This window comes from Leptosomus discolor, chromosome 5 (genome assembly GCF_034619465.1).
Source record: "Leptosomus discolor isolate bLepDis1 chromosome 5, bLepDis1.hap2, whole genome shotgun sequence".
Lineage (NCBI taxonomy): Eukaryota > Metazoa > Chordata > Aves > Leptosomiformes > Leptosomidae > Leptosomus > Leptosomus discolor.
The window spans coordinates 58,194,853-58,220,106 of record NC_141395.1 but is presented as its reverse complement, the minus strand read 5'-3'; the positions used below and the strand labels follow the sequence as shown (position 1 = coordinate 58,220,106).

General features: G+C 37.8%; 1 protein-coding gene across 2 annotated transcripts in view; it reads left to right on the top strand.

The window, feature by feature from the left end:
- Window positions 1–25,254, top strand: part of STK3 (serine/threonine kinase 3) — a 134,244-nt gene that overhangs the window by 79,762 nt on the left and 29,228 nt on the right. For both annotated transcript variants that reach the window (XM_086465236.1, XM_086465235.1), the window contains one exon: window positions 6,675–6,850. In XM_086465236.1, the coding sequence (XP_086321362.1) occupies window positions 6,675–6,850 (176 nt within the window). The remainder of the gene's footprint in view (window positions 1–6,674; window positions 6,851–25,254) is intronic.

Sequence of the window (25,254 nt, the reverse complement as noted above, 5' to 3'; positions counted from 1 at the left end):
GCATCCACAACTTCCTTAGGCAACCTGTTCCAGTGTCTCACCACCCTCAGGGTGAAGCAGCTCTTCCTTATATCTAGTCTAAACTTGCCTTCTCCCAGCTTCCAACCATTACCTCTCGTCCCATCACTGCAGGCCCTTGTAAAAAGTCCCTCCCCAGCCTTCTTGTAGGCCCCTTTCAGGTACTGGAAGGCCGCTGTAAGGTCTCCCCGGAGTCTCCTCTTTTCCAGGCTGAACAAGCCCAACTCTCTCAGCCTGTCCTTGCAGGAACGGTGTTCCAACCCTCTGACCATCTTGGTAGCACTCCTCCAGACTCACTCCAGCAGCTCCATGTCTTTCTTGTGTTGGAGGGTCCAGATCTGGATGCAGTATTCCAGGTGGGGTCTCACGAGGGCAGAGTAGAGGGGCAGAATCACCTCCCTCGACCAGCTGGCAACACATCTTTTGACGCAGCCCAGGATGTGATTGTTTTTCTGGGCTGCGAGCGCACACTATTGGCTCATGTTCATCCTACAGTGAACAGTTTTGCCCTATAAGACATGAAATGCTTTAGGTTTAGTCACTATAATTCTTAAACACATTCTTCCTTCTTATTAAACAGAAGAATATAATCTTTGGGACAGCAGGCTTCCTTCCCCTCTCTCCTCCCACATAGGTGACTGAATTGAGACCTGTAACACCAGCGAAGGAAAGCCAGAAAACTGGAGGTAGCCTGATGGCAAGTGATGGTTTCATCATTCAGCTGGCAGGCGACAGGTTTGGTTCCAGCATTTACTCGCTGAACTTTTTTGTGTTACTGTATTGTGGGATCCTTGATTACAGTGGGACATGCACCACACTGTGGAACCTGCATTTTGAAAGGAGATTCATGAGTTAGTTTTATTTATTTATTTGTTTATTTATTTATTTATTTATAGTGATTTTTGTGCATCTAGTGTAAGGGATTGTGCCATACTCTAGGTCAGTCTCCTCTGTGATAGGAGGTGGATGCTTTGGTAGGTCTGGAGTGATGCTTCTTAACTATTAGAGAGGCCGAAGTCCCACAGCTAGTTTTTCGACTGAAAAGCAAAAGGTATTGTGCGGTTTATAACAACCTATGACCCAGGTCCTGTAGGAATTTGGCAAGGAAGCTTAATTATGGGCTGGTGTCAGTGGGGCTGTAGCCTGGGCATTGATATTTCATGGATGTAGTTATGTTCAAGCATGTTTACTGTGCCCATGCTAAGACAGTTTGCTTGATGCCATATGCAGGTGTACTAGTGCTTTACTCCTGTATATATAGAAAGACATGATAGGTGTTTACAAGACTATTCCAGTCCTCGAACCCTGTCCTGTGATTGGTAATAAAGTTGTTTGTTTCTCACTAGTAGTGGTATCATTTACAAATGGGAATTTTTTTCAAAGAAAAACATCATGTTGGCAATTCTACTTCAAGAGCTGTCGCAAAATGCTAGTTAACATGGATTTTCTTTGTTTTGCTGAAGGCAGAAATAAAATATAAGTCAGCTGGAATGGACTAATGGGTTTATAATAGTAGAGTCATTGAAAATTTTTTCCTTTTCTCCAGAAGGTGGAAAAATAGAACAAAAGTTATTAAACCAATTTTACAAGTATCATTGTCAGGAAGCAAAGCAATGTTTTGTGCAGAAAACTTTTCCTTATTAAAAATTCTTTAAATTTGAGTTCATAGTCCTTCAAAAAGGCTGTGAAGGCTTCAGTTGTTGAAAAATACGTGGATTTTCCGCTTAAATGCCAGTTGCAATTATTTCTGATAAATAGGTATATTATAAAACAAACAAAAGACTGAATGAGGCCTGAGTTTGAATAAAAACTTGGGTGTATAAGTCACTGTGATGTGAAAACTGCAAACTCGATGACTGCTTTGTAACACAGCTCTCTGTAGTCAAGCATTTCTTAGACACATCCTTTGGGAGACTCCCAGCTGCTCTGGTGTAAGGAACTGGTGATCTAGTTTCTACTGATACTTCTTTGCGATTCAGAAACTAAGTAGACCAACCTCTAATTCTCTGAGGTGGTTGTCTAATAGGCGTGTATTAGCAGCAGAACTCGCCCACTTATAAAATACAGTCCCATTTCTGCTTAAAATATGGCTGAAGAAGGTGGCTGTGACAACTTTCTACGTGGTAGTTCACTGTTAAGTTGCTTGCCTGGAGACTGAGGTCAAAACTCTAGGCTCACTTCAACCTTATTGTATTCAAGCTGCTGTCTCCCATTTCCCAGGAGAATTACTGCCTCTGTCCTGTAGGTCACCTTGTGTAGTGAGAAGGTAGTGGTAGGAATGTATAAGATAGAAAACCTAAGTAGTATATATTGTTGTATAAGCCATTGTACCCTTTGTAGTAGAGGTGATAGTCCAAAGAAGGCTAAAAGCTGATTGCAATACAGCTTCTCACTCTAATAGTGACAAAGCCGTATATTTTGAGGGACTAAAGATACTGACAGGATCTTCACTGAAGCACTGCAGACAGGGGAGCCTGATCCCCTAACTTCCCTGAAGACACAGCAGCTGGAAATGTTCCTCAATCAAGTCAGATGGAGATCCCCAGGATGGGGAAGGCTGTGGAAGCTTGTGGCTTTTGGGAAAAGGAGGGAGGTTTCCTTCTGTACATTTGCAGCTGTGGGAGAAGTCCAGTGCCCTGGTAGTAATGGAGCAAGAGAAAGACTTAGAGACTTCCCATAGGAAACTGTAAAAAACAAAAAAACAACCCCAAAACCCAAACAACCAAATAAAGAAACAAAACACCACCACCCACCCCCTCCCAGGAAACTGTAGTGGGAGGCTCCCTTCTGTAGGAGGTGGATGCCCTTATCTGCTGACCTTAGTTGCTATCTAGGAAAAGTTATTTCTTGCCCAGGGCCCAGCCCCACAATGTTGAAAGACTGCCAGGGCTTGACCAGTGCTTAGACTGTTGTCTCCTGCTGCCCATCCACATGGACATGTGCCAATGATACTGCAAGAGGAGACCTTGAGAGTGACCTCAAGAGTAACTCTGGGGTTGTGAGGATGTTCTTGATTGTGATGGAGAAGGGAAAGTCTTGGAGGAATGGATGGATCCTGTGGGTCAACGCTTGGTTGTGCCTGTAGTGTTGTTGATGGCAGTTTGACTTTTATGACCATGGAGCCCTCTTTGAGGATCAGAGGCTGCTGTGGAGAGGTGGGTTCCACCTGACAAAGTAAGGCAAGACTGTTTTTGGCTGACAAGCTGGCCCTGGGTTAGCCAGACCAGCATGGGGGAATGTATATGTGGCTCAGCCCAACATAGAGTATAAAAACTTAACAACTAACAGCAGAACTTTTTACTGGATTTAAAATCGAGTTAATATTGGTATAATACTTTTCTGTTGGAAACGTATCACTACAAAAGCATTTTTCTTTGTAGATGGCATCAATTGAATTTGATCAAAATATGCATTAGAATGGAATCTGCATTCCTTCTTATTTTGAAATGTGTGTTTAGAATTCTTTATTTTAGTTATGATATGTTTTTGAAACAGTGTAATAGAGTTGGTGGTGTGTTATGTCATTACCTCATTCATTTTATCCAACATACTTTTTGGAAGAAATTCACTTATGTAGCTATTTGGGCACATCCCCGTTGGCTGTATTCCTATCAGGGGTATTGCTGAGGTAGAACCTATGTTTTCAGTGTCCATGGTGGTCTCTGCGTTCCATGGCTTGCCAGCAATTTCTCAGACTGCTTTTTTTTATTGTGGCTTTCTTCTCAAAGTCATCTTGAAGTCCTGCAGTGGGCAAGTATAGGGATGATAAGAGACTGATATTCTTAAATGCTGAAACTGCAGCAAACATTGTAAAACATGAGATCTCTTGTTGAAGAGCAAAGAAAAATGAGAACTGGGAAATCCCAATCCTCCTTGGATGGAACAGTCTAATGCAGAATAGGTTTTCAGTGCAAGTGTGGAGTGATACTGATTGTGCTGCAGATTTTCTGTGGCAAATTTATAGCTTGTGTAAAAAGTAGCTTACTGGATAGTTGAATGAATTAATTGTCCTTAAAGGAGTCTTTAATGATTCTACTTTTAAATTTCTTGATTCTTGAGAGACAATTGATAAGATACTGTTATTCTGTTGTCTATGAAAGCTAGAAAAAGTGCTTTCAGACCAAAATGATTTTCTAATAACCTTACATTTTGCAAAAAAGAAAGTGTGACCTACATCAGTTTTCTCTCTGGCATAAAGAGTCTCAGTGTTTTATCAAGTCAGTACAAAAGAGGTAGGAGCCTTCATAGGGCCTTTAAACTAGTAGGTGTCAAGCTATCCCATTTTCCACGAAATACTAACTAAACTTGTTTGTGTTAGGTTAACTAGAGATCTAAAAGAGAGTCTCTTTTTTTTCATGTAATTATTTGTAAAAATAAAATAAAACCTTCAAAATAAATCTTTAAATACTTTTTTTTTTAATTGGAGGAAAAACCAAACAAACCTTGAAACACCTCTTGTCCCATCTTTTTGCAGGCGTGGTATTTCTGGTTTTGTGTGTGAGTTTTTGTATTTGCAGTGAAAGTAAGCAGCTCTTGTTCTTTTAAATGGGTTAACTGACTGTATACTAAATTGCAATCGGAGTTCTAAGTTCTTTATCAAAACGAACAGAACAAGTCCTCAAAATGCAAAATAATGTGCTTTGCTCATTTCGGAGTAATTTCAGTCCTGTTGACTCACTTTCCTTGATATGCATTTGGTAGCAAGGAGTTTGGAGGGATTGGTATGTAAGCAGTCTTCTATTACATATATAAGGAAGAGATTTATGAAGAGCTCTGAAACTTAAGAGCAGTGCTTGGAAAATCTTTAGTATTTTCTGTTACAGGAGAGGAGGGAGACTGTCTTACCTGTAATGGGCCAGCATCTTGGTACTTAGAGTATCTAACAGAAACACTGGTAATCTTCTTGTTTGTAAGTATGTCTCAAGGATGAAAGTACAAGTACAGCCATCTCAGCAGAAGAAAAAAATTGGTCGTGAAAGGCCAGCAGCATGGAATTTAGTTCACTGAATGTTTTTGATATGGTCACGGTTGTCATTAATTAAAAGATGGTGAGTAGAGATATCTATGATCTGGAATTAGAAAAGAATATTAGAAAAGGACATGACAACAACTGAGAGAAAAATCAGCTGAAAAAAATAAGAGGAGGAGAAGGTGTGTATGGAAACATGGCAGACTGAATGGAGGAATCATTGTGGAGTTGGAGAAGCAACTGCAGTCAAGTGCGGTAAGGCCTGGAGCAAGACAGTAGAAGAGCCCATTAAAAAAGCCAGAAGAGATCTTACTAGAACAGGATAATGTAGAAAAAGCAGAAAGAAAAGAACAAGTAAGTCAATGTGCTGTAAAAGATGCCAGTACAAAAATAAGCATTAATGAAAAAAAGTAGGCTGCTGTTAATCATGCAGCAAAATTAGAATTAATTAAAAAACCTTTAGACAGAGGGAATGGGAAGAGATAATGAAATAAGAGGTGAAAGAGGAGGGGGGAAAAAACCACTTAATGAATTAGTAAAAACAAGTGTAAAGCCAGATAAGAAGATCAGCAAGTCCTAGTGATTATGTTAAACACGAGTTCAAAAGATATTTCCAGTGATTTACCTTTTCACTTGTTAAAACAAGTAGTTCAAATAAAATTTCCTAGCTATTTTATTATGCTTATAATTAAAAAGTATAGTTCTACCTGTGGGTTGCGTTTTGGGGTTTTTTGAGTTTGTTTTTTCCAGCTTAGTTATTTATAGCTCTCACCCTGTTTCATATTTTACTTGTGGAAATGTATTTCATATTTCTCTATGTAGAATGAGTTACACTGCAAACAACTATACATTTCTTGAGTCAATTCTGTGCAGAATATAGTCTCTGAGTTGACAGTTATGTAGAACTACTAAAGCATTTCTTATGTTTTATTTATTGTTCTATTTAGTACTGAATTTGCTTTGAAATCCCACAAATGAAAACAAATTTCAGTCATTTAATGTTGTAGATAATTTTTTTTCATTTAGTTTTGTGAAGAGGATAGAAGGGGAGTTCACGCTGATCTCTGTCTGCTTTTGCAGCTGCATAGATGATAAAAATCCCCCAAGGTTTCCACACCATGGAGAACAGGGTTCTTTGCAGCCATCTGTAGAGTGCAATCCCATAATTTGCTGAGAATCCTCATTGGCAATGAATTTATTTAAGCAGTGGCTAGACACGGTTTGTGCGGTTGTTTTTTTGCAAGTTGTTTTTCTATGTAACTTTTAAATTGCATCTTTGGTGAAACTGATGTCACTCTCTTGCTCTCCTACAAGTGCCTGTGGACCAGGCCTTGAAGTCTGGGCATTCAGCACCCAAAGGGATGCTTAGCACCTTGTGTTATTCAGTCTCTATAACAACAAATAGTTATCGCATGAAGTAACTTCTAATATTATTTGTGTGTGCAACTCTGAAATGTCTTGAACATTTCTCCACATGGTATCTTGCTACAAAAATATCATTCTTTGGTGATGAGCTTTTATGCCAAAGATCCTCAGGGGACAAATGGAGACTAGCACCACATACAAATGACTCTATTAGTTTCTGTGAAGTCCAAGAAAATTAATAAAGGGAGTTTATTTTATAGTGCAGTGAATCTTTAATCTTTAAATAGTTTAAACTTTTTTTTTCTTTTTTCCTTCAACTAAGGAAATGCTACTTCACCACAAGTTCAAAGACCTTCTTTCATGGACTACTTTGATAAACAAGATTCCAAGAATAAAAGCCCTGAAAACTGTAATCAGAACATGCACGAACCTTACCACATATCCAAAAATGTTTTCCCCGATAACTGGAAAGTCCCTCAAGATGGAGACTTTGATTTCGTAAGTACATTTTTATTGTTTACTTTCTTGTATGCTGTTTATTTTATATGTGCCAGAAATAGTTAATCCCTTTCTAGAGCTATGTTATTACAAGTATAATAAGTAAACTTTCAAGAATACCATCCGATTATCTAATCTTAATGCCTCATCCTGGTTGTTGAAATAAGTACATTTGCTTAACACAGGACCATTTTACTGAGGAGTGGTACGTGACATTATGAATATACTTCTTTGTAACTACTTTTTTTTTTTAAAAAAAAAAGTATTTTTGGTTCTTTATCTGTTATAACAATTTTAAAATTTGACCCATTTATATTAAAAAAAAAAAATTGCTACAGGCATGGAATATTGTCATGTTTGCTGAGTATCTCAGTGAAATGATAGGCATTTTAAACTGTATTGGAGCCATTTAATCAGTCTCCTTGGAGATGGTTAAGATCACCTACTGATTTGCACAAGCCAGCTTGTTGGTACTATTCCAATAGAAAACGTCTCTCTACATAGAATAATTCTAACACCAGTCTCTGTATTTTAAGGTAGTGCTTTTCCCTGTCCAAAATGTATGTAGTTTATTTCTTTTTGTCTATGTTACAAGTTTTAACAGGGAAAAAAGACAATGTTCCTAAGTTATAGATTGCTCTTAAAGTGAAATAAATGGTTACTGTTTAAAGACTTGTAGATAACTACACCTGGGTTTTACTTTTGTTAATTTTTTAAACATGTTTGAATGACAGAGTTTAGTTTATCTATTGTAGATTAAACGTGTTCTTAACTGCAGTGCAGTAGCTAAATATGATCACACAGCACCTTTTTGAAAGTACACTTGGGATTTGGAGAAAAATATTGTATTTAATTTTAGGTGACAGCCGTAGGTGTGGGATTTTTTTCCCAGCTTTCACTTACTGCATTTCTACATAAAGCTGACTGTTAGATTTAAGCTACTGGAGTAAAGCCAGTTAAATAGCAGAGTACAAGCTGTTGCTGCTGGAGAGTTTTTAAGTTGGTTTTTGGTTTGGTTGAGAGGTTTTTTTAGGCCTCTTTTTTTTCCTTTTGACTGTAAAATGCGGTAGTCATCATCCTGCTAAGTGACTAACAAAATAATTATTTGCGCTATTCGTTGGACAATAACTGGCTGTTATTTAAGTAGCAATAAAATTGCCCTTGGAACAATTTAAGAGTCATCCTATCGTCTTTTCTGCTACTTGTTAAGAAATACAAGGAAAAATGATTCTTCTTGTAAATGCTAAGATCCTAATTCTCCAAGCGCTAATTCATGAATAATTTGCACATGGATAATCCTGTGGAACTTGCTGACATTGCTTATACTTATGGAGTTGCCTTCTTGAAATAGGACTTTGTCCTAGAACCAAGGCTGGTGTGTTCTGATCTTCAGAAACTTAACTGCTCTCTATGTTGTAGGCAAACCTTGCTAGTGTTCTTAGACTGTCAAGTCAAAGACTTCAGAATCTGAGAATCACAGAATGGTTTGGGTTGGAAGGGACCTTTAAATAAAGGTCATCTCATCTAGCTTCCCTGCCATGAGCAGTGACATCTTCCACTAGCTGCTCACAGGTCTGCCCAGCCTGACCTTGAACACTTCCAGTGGTGGGGCATCCACAACTTGCCTGGGCAACCTGTTTCAGTGTCTCATGGAGGTGACGTCATGTGCAGTTTGTCCTTGACTTCCTAAAAAAAGTGGTGTTGTGTGGCTTGTTGCTATGAAATGATTCAGACTGAGGACCAAATAGGATTTAAAAAGAAGTCAATAGCTACTTACATGAGGAATATATGTAGTTGGTGGGGTGGTGGTGGAATTTGATTTTAAGCATGACGAAAGACGAATACTTCTATAGATCATCCAGCCTAAGAAAGAGTTTAGGAAGATTCTTCAATAGTGGGTGTACTGCTTCAGAGTAGCCCACTCAAGAATACATTTCTCTGAAGCATCCGGTACCAGCTGGTGTCACCCAGAATACTGGTTTTAACGGCATTCTGGTTTGAACCATAGGCAATTATTATTTATTTTATATTCAAGAGGCACTTCTATTTATATTTTAAACAGCAAGTGGCAGTATTCATGAGCGACCTGCAAGAGACATTTTGAAAGGATAAATCAGTGGCTAGCATGCATAATATATTGTCTGCTCTTCGAGAGATCAACATGAATGTTTTGAGTTGCTGACATGAAGTCTTTAAATGTTTCATGAAAGGGATAAATAATGGAAACTTTTTGTACTAAATAATTCCATTGTATTTTGTTTTGAATTAGCCTTAATGGGATCTGGCTAACAATAAATGCAGACAGTCATAATTTTGTTTAAAGAAGGGATACACTAGAACTAAAATATAAATGATCAAAATCTAACTTAATGCTAGTATATTCTAATAGTACTCCAGCTTCCTATGTAGAAGAGGAGGGATGCTCTGTAAGCTGGACGTCACCAAACTCATTTGCTGAATGATACCATTGTTCCTTCTTACCCATATACTCTTGTAAGCTCTCCAATGTATGCCAGTGCTGGCAGCCAACAAGCGCTTTGCTTGTGAGCCAGGGCAGAATGACAGTGCCATGCTAAGAAGAGATATTCAAGTGTATCAAATGGAAAGACTTAGAAGTTTATTAGTGTATGTGTCTGTTACAGCATAAACTAGAGGAGAAATGACATTGAGGTGTGGGGGAGAAGGGAAAAGGAAGAAAAACCAGTCCTTATAAATCCCTGCAACTAATCAGTGTGCTTATTTCTATGTATAAGATGAGATCTGCAGAATTGGGAGCTAATTCTTGTGGCCGAATGATATATTTGCAGGTGTAGCAGTTAGTCTTACACACTTGCTGCTGTTTTTAGATAATGTAAATAAATGATACATGAAACTTTTCTCATAAGGTGGATAAATGAAAGTATAAAATAATGCAAAATGAATCTGGCACTAGGTCTCGTTTGAAAGTTTTTGTGTGGGCATAGTTTTCTGCCCCGACGTAAATGTTTTAAAAACGTCTTGCCAATGAAAATAGAAGTAGAAGAATTTTCCAAGAAAGTAAGATGCTTTGGTCACCAATCTGAGCCTTAAAAAAACCAAAGTAATTTTAGCCACGTTTTTTTTTTCCTCTTAAGAACATATTTATGCTTTATTTTTTACTGTTGAAGTATATCTGTTCTGAAATTCAAAAGCTGATCTTATTTCTTTTTCACTAATGCCATATGGGAGTTTGAGATCCGTCTCTAACTGTTGGTCCTGCAGACCTTCAGTTTGTGATCAGTCTGTGCTGGTTATTGATGTAATCTTCCATGAATTGATGAGAAAAACTCGCCACTTCAAACCTTCGAGTCTTACATTGTATTGAATCAGGTATACTGCAAATAACTTTTAACCAGACTTAATTCTGGTACTGTGTAGTCACCTTGAATATTACATTATTCCAAATTTACCCTGTTAGTTATGCTTCAGGACTAAGGTGCTGTTTTTCATGCATAAGATGTTTGGGGTTTTTATACTACGTTTCTTCTTGCTTTTTAAAAAGAAGCAACAAACAGCCCCAAACATTCTTGACTGTTGTCTTTTCTGTGACTAGGCATTTATAGGGTTGTTTTTTTTGATCTTTGTTTTCACTTATTGTGTTGTCTTATTTTGTTGTTACGTGATAGATTCTGAAAACCAGAAGTGTGGGTCTTCTGTACCAGTGAATCGTAGGGAAATGTATTTCTGGGGAAGTACTTGTAAATCTTTTGGTTTGTTTTTTTTTTCCACTTCAGCCTTTGAAATTGAAGTGTTGAAGCTCTTGACTGGACATAAATCTTACAAAAAACCAAACTAGTATTTATTTAAACTTCAGCTTTTATATTAAACTTTCAATACATATTTCACACTCAAGAATCACGGTGGATTTTCGTTTTCAATTAATACTATCAGCCTATAGGCAATTCTTTTACACATTTTCATTGTTTTTGAGGGGCATGCAGCAGATGGCAGAATTAAAGCGATATTTTAACCCTAATTCTGTCAGTTTTACTTGAGGTTAAGTGATGTTTTATTCACAGCAAACCTTGATGCAAGTAAGTCTAATCAACAAGATACTATTCATTGTGAAGCTGTGTAGTGTATGGGTATGACATTGACAGAAATGTTAATGGTGCATGGTATAAGCAGCTTTTTCATAATGAAGCCTAACTGTTTAATGGGCAGACTTTTACTATTAGCTCAGAAGTCAGCAGCTTGGATCAGAGTGCTGAATTAGAGCAAATGGTGCATGTTTCAACCATCTAAGTGACCGGTCCTTTTAAGAACAGTTGCTTTTTCTAGATACTATCTGTTTGTATGACCATGTTGCTATTATGCTAGCATTGTTCTTTCCATAGGGAGTGTTTTCAATGAGGTATATACATGTTGGAGAGAGCTGTGTGTTTAAAAAAAGAGCAGTATAACTGCAAGGTGTTGTTGAAGCAGCCTGCTCAAATTTCTTTTTGTCTTCCACAGTTGAAGATTTTGTGATATTTTGTGTAGCATTTGTCCTATTTTTATGGGCATTATAGAAGATAGTTTTCACCAAAAAAATAATAAGCAAGAAATGTTCGAAATTTGTCATGTGGGTAAAACCAGGTAAATCTTAGATTGCTAGATTAATGTGTGATGTGTATGTGTTGTTAAATAACCTGCTGCTTACATTTTTACTGTATCATGACATTTTACATCTGATAAAAATAAAAAATTCCTCTGTAAATCCTTCTGCCCCTTAGTAATATGTATTAGCATGGGACATGATGTTAACAAACGATTTACATGAACTACAGTGAGGTGGTATCTAATTGATGATAACCTGTGAAAAAACATTAGGATGAGTTGCTAAACTTTATTTACACTGGTTGAATATATTATTTAATTTTAAATGAGTCATTTACTTTTTGTTAGGAGATGATAAAATGTAAAAAGGCACATCTATTTATTATAGCAAGGCTAGGGTAATGATTTCCGTCTTTAGTAGAATTATTTCCAAACAGGAATGGTATCCAGATTGTTAAATATTAAACAGTGAACATGTAGATCATGTTTTGCAGTAATTGCAGTATCATGTTTAAGTAGATGCATTTTGTGTGACTTAAAGATTCTGGAATAGCAACAAAAATTTAAAAAGCCATCTGTTACCCCAGGGAGAATATTTCCCTGGGTTTCAACCATAACAAATACATTAGAATACAATAATTGTGAAATAATAGTATTGCTGGGCACTTTAGTTAGCATTTATAAACGTATAATGTCACAATTGATTCGGTAAAAAAGTAAATACCACAAAATGAGTGACGACCATTTAGAATTTAATAAAAAATTCAGGAATAAAGCTAGTCTGTGTTAGCTTCATTGGAAATGCTTCTTTGTCCAAAACCTTGGCCAGGTTGACTCTGATTTTATTTAAGCAGCAGATGAGTTTGTTTGGTACAGTCTTTTTTCTAATCAATGTCAGTGAAAGTATTTAATCTATTTTCAACCATTTGAGATTCATCTCGAAGTAATTTGAAAATTTTAAGTGAAGTATTAACATCTACTCATTTCACTTTGTTTTAAGTAGTTGCTTGAATATCATGAAGCATTTCCAGATGCTGACGAGAAGAACGTTTTCTTAAATAAGCAAATGTGAAACTTAGGTTTCTGCATTTGCATGGGCTGTATGTGTATGAGATAAATGGGATTATTTACAATGTCGTATAGTTAGTGAAAGTATTATTGGTGTTGGCAGTCTGCATGCAGAATTTTACTGATTTCAGTTCAGAGATAGCTGAGAGAGGAGAGACTGGAAAATGAATATAATGAATATAATACACTTTATTTAGCTCATTTTTTGAGGACAGTGTGAACCTCAGCAGTGGAGGTTTTCTGTACCTTTTGCAATAGGCAGCCAGTACAGAAGCTTCTTGTGTGTTGGGTGGTTAAAACAAACAAATAAACAAAGGTGAGGGGGTAATTCAATGAGGGAGATATTTGTATTAGGAGACCACTGTGGATGGTTTGCAGGTCATGGCCATGGTTTGTTAGGGCTGTCATGCAGCTGTTCAGGCAGGCAGTAGGGGAGGTTGTGCCAGTCTGACAGATACACTAAATTACTGGTTGGTGGTATTTTTTTCTATTATGCAAAGAGAACAGACCAACCTATTACACTTTTTTTTCTTAAACTTTGCAAGTCAAATACTGACTGATTTAACTAAATCCTGTTTGCATATTGTGACTACAAAAGGAGAATTATTTTTCTTGCAGAGGGCATGGGAGTATGCTACCTGAGCAGTGTTTCTCCAGCTGGTATTGAACATAGAATCCTTTCTTTTTGAATATGTCCCTTCCCCTATTAGTATAGAAGTAAATAATTGAAAATCAAGCCTGGTAATTTGGTCTCATATCTAACTAAGTTGTTTAGACCGTAAACAGAATCAATCCTTTCTGTTTATCTTAAACTGTAGGATTATTTTAAAGCTGATCACTTACTGTGATCACGGAGTGAGTCATGTCAAAGTACCAGTGCTGTACTTTTCCAGTTTTGGAAGGTGGACTGTGCAGTCTGACAAAGGTTATATGAATTTTGTACCCTAAAAGAGCACAGAGACCACCCTTCTAGGCCAAAAAGCTTTTTGCATTCTTACATGTGAAAAACAGAATTAAAGGTTTTTACTTATCGTTGACTTGTCATCTGAAGATAAGACAAGAATTCAGGCTTGAATTGCAGCAATTTAAGTTAGATAATGAGAAGAATGTCTAATGGGATAACAAGGTATGACAGCAGATTGCCTCAGAGGATTGCAGAAGTTGCCATTATTGTGAGTGTTGAAGGCCTGGTTAGATAAACACATCAGGAATAGTTTTGGTGGAGGTGATCCCGCTTGGAGCAGAGGATTGTTGTAGGAGACCTCCTCCTGTAAATGCTTCCGACGTCCTTATTTCCTATGGCTTTTTAAGTTGCTGCTGATGGCTGATGTTTGTAATTATAAAAGACGTTGAGAACACATCGGTCTTACAAACTCCAGCTCTCAAAAATAGTGACATACTTAATTTGTTTATTAGGAGCGTCTGTATTTTGGAGGAGCTAGACTGTGGGTAACCTTGACAATTTTTGCAATTAGCAGTCAACTATTATTTCTAAACATGAGTCTGCCTCTGGAAGATTTCAGCCAAGATTCGGTCAGTAAAACTTAACCATGTACTCTCTCCCGAAAGTTGAAAGTATCCCTGCCGTCTTGTTTTATCGTGTCAAATAGTTTCAATGTGCAATCTGGTTTTTAATTACGAAATAGTTTCTAGTGAGAAGACAACTTCTTTTTCAGCCAACTTTCAAATTCTTAGTATAGAGTTAAGAATGAAACTTCACTTCAAAGAGTTTAAATGCTGACATCATCTAACTCCCTTTTTTTCTGCATTAGCTTGAATGGAGAGACTGAAGCGTAACTCTAGTGCATATATTCAGTTCTACAGCAGGTCTGTAATTTGTGCATAGTTGAAGGAGAACAAAGGAGAGACATGAGTGAAGCTGATGAGCTGGGGCAGCGCTGCTGGTTTAAAGTAACATCTTGTTACCTTAGTAACCAGTTGTCTGTACTAATATACCTCTTTGAGATGATTATGTAACAGCTAAGTAATGTGTATAGCCTAGTAAGAGCTCTGAAATACTTGGAAAAAACAGTTGTGGCTGGACAAGTTTTAGGTGATCCTTCTTTGTCCATCAAACCAATTCAGTTTCAGGTCTCTCTTCTGTTTTCCCTCACAAAAAGAGGGGAGAGATACTTAATTGAAATAGTTTCTATGTTGCATGAATCACTGTTAATGTCAAGACAGCATACCACACCATTGTGTGTAATGTCTGAGCCCCAAACTGAGTGCTGACACCAAGGGGCGCATGTTCTACTTCAGGGTTTCAGCAGAGTTCTTTGAAATCATCTCTATGACAGTATCATGAAAATTTACCAATAAGGAACAAAATCTATTCTTGTACTCTTTGCTATGACGATTAATGATAATGAAAAGAAGTGAAAATAAGACTTGCTTCAAGAGAGTGGGTGACTGGAATTTTGCAAGACTGTTTTAAGTGAATTTTTGTAACTCCTTAGTTTTGAAGAGGATTTCTGCATTATGTGGTTTGGTAAAGAACATGGGATGGTTTTTTTCAGTCTAGCTTTTATTACCTCCTTTTTTTTTTAAAAAAAAAAAAATTTACTGGACTTAAATAAGAGCATGAGAATTTGTCAGATAGGATTCTAGCAATGTAAAAAAATTTTGGATTAGTTTGTCTGTGTGGCTAGGTCTCAATAATCAAAAAGCTCATATTAGATTTCTGTGCCTCCTGTTTTGATCTGCAGCCAATAAGTACCAGGTGTAAAATATATATTAAGGATAGAATATGTTAAGCATAGGTGTTAACAGTATTTCATGAAATACTGGAAATGAAATGGCTGACATTTAATATGAAGACCAGAAAAAAAAATCTGTGCAGTTTTTGTTTGCAAACAACTTGTAGAATTTGAAGAAAGACTTTTGCATTAAGGCATTGACTTCAAACAGAGGGCTTATAGTACTTGGAGTTCTTTGTTATTTGGAATTAATATCATCAGCTATCTGATTAGATTTGACTTAGTACATATTTACCAAAACCAGGGATTGCCCAGAATATTTTGGTTTTATGTAAGTGGTATTTCATTTTCGTATAACTTGTGTAACTTGGAGATAAAAGGGAACTCCTATTAAACTTGAAAACAAAATCTGTATTTCTAGAATAATATGCTTACTATTCTCATTTAATTATATTTTATTAATGTGCAAAATGTATACATTAAAATAATCCAAATGTAATTCTTTTACATTAGATCTTTGACTGTAGATGCTTTATAGCCCACATTTACTATTGTTTATTGGGAGTTGTGGCATTGCTATGCACTAGTATTTTTATTTTTGGTGAAAAAGGTGGCACTTTTTATAGAGATGTGTGCAGGTAAAGCTGTAAGGTAACTGTTTGGAGATGATTTTTTTCATTCAGTGTTGTTTTTATTTGTGTCTGGATAAAAATGTGCCTCATGGCCAGCACCAGTACCTGAAAGTGTAAAAAAACCCTGTGTAAAATCACCCAAGGCTAGGGGGTAGAATGATAAAGCCAACAAACCCACAAAATTAATTTGGCAAGTTTATGTACCTATTTTATAGTGTTATATGAGTAACAATTTAAAAATAAAGCTATGCAAGCCCAATATATAAAGCTTCAGCTATTGACAAACTCTCTATGGAAGGATTAATCTCATACTTGCTAAAGTCAGTGACAAAGCTCCTACTGACGGCAATGTTAAGTTTAGCTGCTCAGATTATTAAAGAAACCACTTTCATTTGTGTGCCTAAATGTGAAACTGCATTTAGGTTTAGGGTTAGAAATTTCACAGCTTGGACTGTTTGTCTCAGTATACCTTTTTTTTTTTTTTTTAAGGTATTTAGGGCAAGCATGCCTAGCTCCTAGGAAAGAAATACCTGAAGAATTAACAATTATTTAGCATCTGCTTAAAGATCTTGGTATTGCTTACATTTACGTTTCTGTTGACAGTAGGAGTTGTACAGATATAAGAATATTAGTAAGAAAAATTAGTTTCTTAGCCTAAATAAGATGTACCAGGACAAAATTGCTCTGTAGGAAAGCTCTAAACGTACAGTAGCATAGTTACAGCTGTTTTGGAAAGCTGCTTGATGCTCAGCTGAGAGCCCTGACTGCATTTCCCTGGCAATTTTTAGTGTACCATAGTGAGAACAAAAACAAGTTAGCTTAAAATATTTTTAAGAATTTAACTTCTTTTACTTTGTATTGAAGCAGACTAGGGTCACGGACAAGGTTCGATCTTCAGCTGAGAAGCAGGAACTTTGCAAACTGTGCAGCTTTGACTGCGTGACGCTGTATGAGCATGCTGTAGTGCTTGTGGATGTGAATTAGGTGGAACTTTCTAAAAACATTTGCCTTTTATTTTTTTTTTCCCTCATGGTGTCACTACAGCCTAATACATTTAGTTGGTTTTTATATATGAATATTCTCCTTTCAAGTAAGAATGGAGCAAAAAGTGTTCTTCAGAGACATTTATAGCCCAGACTTCCCCGTCACCTCAAAAAGTTCTCCAGATCCAAAAAGTTCTCTTAGTAAAAATGAACTGTCCCAAAATGACTCTCTCTTTTATTTTGTTCTGTCCTCTTTGAAGATTGTGCATTTTGGCGTAGGGAATTACTCTTAAGAAAAGTATAAGTGGTAGAGGAGGCTTTCTTACTGGGAGCTACTTGGGCATTGGTCCCACTGGAACTTGGAGGAAGTGCTCATATTTTTATTTTTTTAAGGTAATTCTTTATGTGCTTCTAGTGCAAACGTTTGGGGTTTTATGGGTTTCTTGTGGGTTTTTTTTGGTGTTTTTGTTGTTGGTTTTTTTTTCCCCAGCAGCATCAGTAGCATTATCACGTTCACAGAATGGTCTTCTGTTTTCTGTTGAAGGTATTTGTTACTTTAAGATTTCCATTAATTATAGTCACTAGTCACTAATTTCTGTTCTAAATGGCATCCACACACAAGAAGAATACAAAGGTGGGTAGTCACCTCAAGATGCAAACTATTATCATGATAATGTTCACAGAGATAGAACGTGATATTTCCGTGGTGTTTGTGTTGTGTGTGTATAGGGTGGAATGGGTTTTTATTTTGCTTTTGCAAAATTTTGCAAATTTTGTCGCCATTTCTGTCTTTTTTCTAAAGAGTTTCCATGAACTAGTAAGAATACTGTGAGTCAAGATGAAGAGACCGATGTAAGTAAGCCTATATTCAGATTCAATTAAAGTAACAAAGATATTTTAAAAATGACTGATGCTTGTCCTCTGGGATTTTTTTCTGTGACTAATAATTCATCGCAATGTGAGCACCTGTGTGCAGCCCACCTTCAATGCTACTTCAGAGAAACAGAGGAGGAGTTGGTGGGAGTGTGTTGATCGTAGTGCAGCTTGGTGTGTACGTGCTTGGCTGTTTCATTAGTTGTCTTTTGAGCTGGTTAACTTCCATGTCATGGGTTTCAAAGAGACCTGGTTTACAGTGGTTGTTTTTCCCTACATCAAGTTCTCTGACAACTGCTAGCATGTTTTCGATGGTGCTGTATCACAGAACCTTTTGAAGAAATTGTGTTATGGCCAAATAATGCACTTTTCACTTGCACTCAGCGGTTAACAGGATTTAACTCTCAAATTGTGCAGTGACTCTTTATTTAAAAAAAAACCCAACAGAAAACCAACAACAAAGCGAACCCACATAAGCCTCCAGCAAAGAGCTGGTGCCTCTGAAGAGGATTTCTGAAGCATTTGGGGGAAGAGTGTTAGGTGGAGGGAGGCCAAACTTGGCGTTACTTGAGCATCCCCATGGCCTGTGAAACTCTCAAGCCTTGTTTTCTCCTCTGTGCTGGCTGAGGACTCTATGGCAACAGCCCACTGATCATCTCAGGGGTGGGCTAATTCAAAACTACAGGGGAAAACAGCGACATTGGAAACAGTGGCTAGTTTGAAACTGCCTAACCTGTTTTCCATGTTTTAAAGAGCTGTTGCTATGACAACAGCTCACCCAGGACCCAGTGTTGTTAAGTTTCTAGAGGTTCTGCAGTCAAGTGCGCATGGAGGGGCTGTGTATCACTTCCAACACCAAGCTGTGTTCCCTGCACCCCCCTTTTTTTACAAATACCTATGCTACCCTAGAATTAACACAGACACTTTAGAAAACATATTACCTAAATCCTAATGGAGCAGTTCACTAATCTAGCATAATTTCTATTCGGTTCTTCCTTTGTTTATCTTCTCCATCTATCTTATTGCACTTTCCCAAAGTAGAGCACCTCCAAAGAACAATAGTCGCTATGTCCTATGGTCCTCAAGTGGACCTGTCACAAAACACCATGATCATTTTGTTCTGCAATTCCATATCCCATGTTATGGAAGTCAGCAAACATAAGCTGTTTGACCATGGGTCAGGGAGAAATTAATTCCAGAGCTAAGATGCCTTCATTGAAAAATAGCCTGACAGTTCTAATCAGTAAATTACTAACCAAAATGCCTCTGCTGCTGGCAGTTGCCGTTATAACATATGGGGGGGAGAGGATTTTGCAGATGGCCAATTCAAGAAACTATTTTACAGCTTTAAATTGAAAATCAGTGCAGCGAACTTCACCTGGCGTGTACTGTGCTTATTGTGAAAACTGTCACTTAGTAAGTGGACAGCAGTATAGAATGCTAAGAGAAATGTTTGGTCAGTAGAGGTATAATCAAATTTTCAATTTAGTGCAATTTTTTTTTATTATTGAGTGAGAAGAGTGGCTGTAATGTGATCCGTGTCTGAAAGGACAGTACATTCTTGCCAAGCACAAATTTCAAGAGAAGTCCTTGTCATAACTGCACCTCAGGTTTACAGGAGTAGTTGAGAGCCCAGTGAAGCACCTTAGTTACAGTAATACTGGAGCCTCTGCCTTACTGAGTGGGAGCTAAGACAAGAAAGAACACTCTAGCTAGCTGCTTCTTTTCCTTTTTTCCAAATCTTTTAGCATTGTTTCTGACTTGCTTATGTTGAGCCATGGATAGATTATAAGACCAAATATGAAGGAGAATGTTCATCTGTGTTTAGTTTATTGGTTATCTGGGAAAAAATGATGCAATAATTGTGAAGGATTCTCAACTGATCTTATTAAATAAAAAATGTGTTAAAAAATTGTGTTTAGGTGCTGAAATCAAATGCTCAAAAGTTAGGGAGTGATGCATTTATGCTTGTTTGACCCATTATGGACCCATTCTTTAACTGAGTTTTAACCCATAGTCATAGAATTAAGAAGTGTGTTACAGTGTTTAAGTGTAATAAGAAAAAATCAAAATTAAGGTTGCTTAAGGAGTTGTAAGATGTTCTTCCCTGATGTCTTTCAAGTATTTGACTTAACATTTTTTCAGGGTTTTATACATAGAGTCATAGAATGTAATTTCATATCCATTTAAAAAGGTAGAAGAGGAAGAAAAGCAACACTTACTCCATGCAAGCACAACAGCTCTTCACTGCACAACATTGGTGAGGTTTGAACACTGACTTATTAAACACTGGTACTCAGATCACAGTGTCTTCAGTTGTTAGAAGTGTTCTGACTGGTGGAGGGAGGAAATCAAAAAAAGGAGGAATAGACTACTGGGAGCCTGTGTGGAGGGAAGAGGGAAGGGAAAGAAACAAGGAAAGTTGACTTGGTCTTTCTCCTGCTCATAGGATAGGACTAGTACAAGCTGGTCACACAGAGGTATTTCTCTGAACAAGTTGCAAGTGGCTTTATGCATCAGTCATTGTGGCAGAGAGTCAGTCCAACCCAGCCTTCATATAGTAGTGCACATGTAACGATTGCCCAGTAGATGTCTTACGATGCATACTGTGAGATGAGAACAGGGACTGATTAGGCGATTAAGACTTGAGAGTTCAAGTATCAATTATTTCTGCCTCCATGAGAAATGGAACTAGCCTTAAAATGCTTTTCAAGAGGGAATTGGACTAGATGATCTTTAAAGGTCACTTCTAACCCAAATCGTTCAATGATTCTGTGAATGTGCACTTGCAGCTCAGAAAGCCAATCACATCCTGGGCTGCATAAAAAGAAACATGGTCATCAGCTTGAGGGAGGTGATTCTGCCCCTCTGCTCTTGTGAGACCCCAGCTGGAGTGCTGTGTTGAGCTCTCGACTTCTCAGTACATGGAAGATGCAGACCTGTTAGAGTGGGTCCAGAGGAGGGCCACAGAAATTATCAGAGGACTGGAACACCTCTCCTGTGAGGAAAGGCTGAGACAGGTAGGGTTGTTTAGCCTGGAGAAGAGAAGGCTCTGCAGAGACCTTACTGTGGCCTTTCAGTGTATACAGGGGGCTTCTAATAAAGATGGAGAGAGACTTTTTTTACCAGGGCCTGTAGTGATAGGACAAGGGGCAATGATTTTAAACTGAAAGAAGGTAAATTTCAGTTGGATGTAAGGAAGAATTTTTTTTATTATAAGGTCCGTGAGACACTGGAACAGATTGCCCAGAGAAGTTGTGGATTGCTCTGTCATTGGAAGTGTTCTAGGTCAGGTTGAACAGGGCTTTGAGCAACCTGATCTAGCAGAAGATGTCCCTGCCCATGGTAGGGAGGTTGGACTAGATGGTTTCTAAAGGTCTTTTCCAACCCAAACCATTCTATAATTCTATGAAAACTATGAGGAGGAAGGAGTGGCAGCAAGGACTCGTTATGGACTGATCATAGCTGCTCACCCTCCATCCCTCTGTGTTGCTTGACGTGGAGGTGGGTAGAAGAGTCTGTAATGAAGGAGTGAAGTTGAGCCTGGGAAAGAGAGGAGGCAAGGTGCTGCTTTTATGTGCTTCTCTTTTGTTTCTCACTACCTAAATCTATTTTTATTTGCAATAAATTAAGTTTTCCCCATGTTGAGTATGTTTTGCCCATGATGGTAATTGGTAAGTAATGCCCCTGTCTTTATCTTGAGATACGAGCTTTCTCATCATATTTTCCCCCTGTGTCCTGCTAAGAGGGGGAGTGAGTGAGCAGCTGGGTGGGCATTGGCTATTAGCCAAGGTTAACCCACCATGCCTGTTAAGACTCATTTCAGCAGTCTCTTATAGCTAGAAGTTCATCTCCATCTTTGACATAAGGATAAGTTTTTTTTGGTTTATATAGGCTCTTCTTTATCTTTTCCTGATACAGCACTTCTGTCATGCGGCCATAGCTTGGTAACTAAGAAGCACCATTGCAGCTGCTTGCTTCTTTGGTAAGACTGCCAGATCTGGTTCTCCCTCAGTGATCCAAAGCACAAATACCATCTGTCCTACAGTTAAGATCACTTCAGTGAGGTTCTACATAACTGCTCACACTTGCCAGAGACAGAGAATCAGTCTAGCTGCTTTTTCATTTCTTTTTACAGAACTGTCCTCAAATTGCTCCATATCACATGTACAGAAGTACTGCTTCCAAATTCCTACTCATTAAAGTCGGCAGCTTTCTCTGTGACTTCTCTGAAGAAGGCCTTGTCTGCAATACAAGGGTTTCAGGGTGGCCCAAATGCATTTCTTGGCTTTTTGCTGGAGTGACTAGCTGTCCTCAGAATCGTGATCAAGTCAGAGCTGGCTCGGAGCTGCCTTGGTATTTGGCAACAGCTAGGTGATTGGTGGGTAGGTATGCTAGTGAATGTTTAAGTCTTACAGCTGGTGAAGTTCATCAGGCAGGCACGTGCTCTGTTCACATACACCCCAAAGGGCAGTTGTGGTTGAAGAAGTTGATCCCACGTGGCCCATCCCACCTTGTGCTATACCATGGCGGTGAAGTATTAGGAACAATCTAAGCCTCTATATGTCAAGAACACCAAAACCATACCAGAACAATAATTTGCATGAACAAAGAAGGAGGCATGGGATCTTGATGCTCTGCAGAAAAGATGATAGTATGTGGAATTGATATATCTAGTGTCAGACTCATATTGGCTATCTGTTTCTGAGATCCCTGATAATATTGGGTAATGGAGATTGGAGAATTGTGAGTGAATAAGTTTTAGGAAGGTACTCAAGCAAGTTTTCTGGGACCTGAGATGCTTCAATGGGCCAGTTTTTCCTGATAATGAGGAAGAAATATTTTTGATTAACTGAATAAATGGTTTGGGTCTTGGCCTGGTTTGTCCACAGGGTCCCATTTGGATACCTCTTTAATCCACTAGCCACAGTTGTTTTACTAGTCTTTTTCTTCAACTTATCTTTACTAATGATCCTCAGAAAGTTATGCTAGGCAAAAGACATAGATCTTCCCTAACTTCATGAAGGCAGTCTTTATTCTAGAATCTCTTCTACCTCTCTGTGATAACAATTAGTTTTAGGATTTCAGGCTTACTGTCACAGAACTTGCATTGCCTGACTCCGTAAGTCTTAGGCCAGATTGTTGAAAGTCTCCTGATCCTGCACTGGTCTTCTGAGAACGTCCTTATCAAAGAGTGTTAGGAAATTCACTGTATATACATACACGGCCAAGTGGACCAGTTTCTGTGGGTGGTGGCCAGCTTTGTACTCACCCTCTAAGTTTTGAGGGGAAGGTCACCTTCCTATTGATGTGGATCATTTTTTGAAAACAAAAATAGCGGTTGTTCTTTAGGCACTCTTTAGGAGTGCACCTCTCTCCTGGAAATGTTTTCATGATGTCCTTCACTGAAATTTCCCACGAGCTTAGTAGGAGTTTTCTGGCTGATCTAATGAAGTAGTTTTTTTTTTATTGAGACTTTAATGTTTTCTTTACATCCCTTTGTGGATCATCTCTATGAGCTTACAGCTACATGTTCACTACTTCATTTTTCTAATTCTTTCAGTGAAAATAGTATTCTAGTGATTACCACATACTTGGGAAAATACATCTTGAGTCATACTGGCTTGCTTTATGTTGGAAAAAAAAAAAAGTGTAAGGTTGCATTTCGTGTGGTTCCTACAGAGTTTGATTCAAGCCAGGAAATCAGCCTGCCTGTGTTCTTACGGAAGTCACACACATCCAGGACTGAGACATATTTTTAATTTTTTAAAATTTGGACGAGAAGATTTAGGAAGATTGTTCAGCTTTTCAAGCGGATGGCAAAAACGCCTGCGTATGTAATGATTTCCCCACGAGGAAGTAGTGTAGTGAGAATAGTATGCTGGGTGAGGATCTACTGTAATAGGGCTAGGAGTGTGATTCATGTGCATCCACATAAGCACAAGTGTGCTTCAGGATCTGAGAAATCTGTCTATCTCTGAGATTTGCAGATTTGTCCTGTAAATTCCATCGTGCTTTTTGTGAGCACGGTGCCGTCGTGGAGGGTTTCTGGGCATGATGCAGCTCTTGAGAGTTGTTCTTCCGTCACTGCCTTCCTCAAGGCTTTACGTTTCTTTGTCAATCAGTCTGTAGGTTCAGCTTGTAAAGGAACTTCTTCAAGAAGTTATATTAATGTGTAAATTCCTAACTCTACCTGAAGTCCCATTAGAAGTTGCTTGGGATTCTGGATGTGAGGAACCAAGGATGCACATTCACCTGTTCGTACCTCAGATATGCAACCTTCACAGCAATGCCTATGAATATTGCAACAGCAAAAAAACCCCATAAAATCTTTTTAGGATTGTGCATGGAGCAGCACATTTCAAAGATGTTCTAGTTACTGCTCAGTAACTTATTTTAGATGGTGGTGTATATTCTTATTTATAAAAAAAAAACCAAAAAAGCGCCTTTTTAATTACCTTTGGGAATTAAAGAATTTCAGGAAGTATAATTCAGCATCCATTAGTTTAATGAAATAAATGGAATTAAGGGAGAACAAAACATAAGTTTAGAAGAAACTTCTACTCGAAGAATCCTACATCTAAATGTGTGGTTCTTTACGTTACAACACTCATTTAAGTTTTGGGGTGGTTAACTTCAAACACTACTGCAAGAAAATGAAAATAATAAAACCACCATGAGGCTGCAAGTCTTCTGGTAACACTGGAAATTGTAATGCTTATTCTCTTTCACTGCCAGGTTTATGGTTTTGGTTTCCTATCTGGGCATTTAGAAGAATTGGGATTTTTTTTTTTTTCAGTAGTAAGGCATTCTAAGATAAAGATGAAGGGAAAAAGCTGTAGCAGCAGTCAAAATTAGAGGAAAGCTTGGACTACCGTTATTCTCCATGGCAATACAGTCTAACTGTAACTGTATTAGAGAAGAGAGTTGTGGAGGTAAATAGTTGGTGTAATATATTGAGTTACACTTTTATATGCTAATGTGACTATAGAAGACATTCACATTCTCTTATTTCAGCAGTTACTGATATTTCAGTTAAAACTGAAATTCTTTGGATATCCGTACAGTATGAAGAAAGAAAGAAAATAGATCTTGAAATTGGGTAGAAGGGGTGTTTTTTGAGCTATTGCTTTGTTTCTGTTGTAATAGGTGTAAAATCCCAGTCATCTGATAAGTACAGAAGTAGAAAACTTGGGCAAAAACTGTTTTACACTTTCCTGTGTAAGACTGGTGATAGCAGCTGCAACTGGTTTTAAATGTTTTTCTTGTTTTGTAATTGCTTCCCCTTGCTTGTATATAAACAAATTCACCTTATTCTGTCTCTTCCTTCCACCTTTCCCTTTACTATAAATGTTGAGCACAACACTGTGTGATACCAGTTAATGACTGAATGGCTAGATCAAATAATTTGTATGAAATTAATCTCAGATGTGACATACCACAAGTTGCACAGGAAGCACCCTTTATGTCAGCTATCAACTGTGATTGATCACCTTTTCTGGTATGAACTCTGAAGATGTATAAACTTAATTGTGATTTAGTTAGATTTTCCAGCCAGTGATTTGCACTTATCAACTACTTAAGCTTTTTTTATC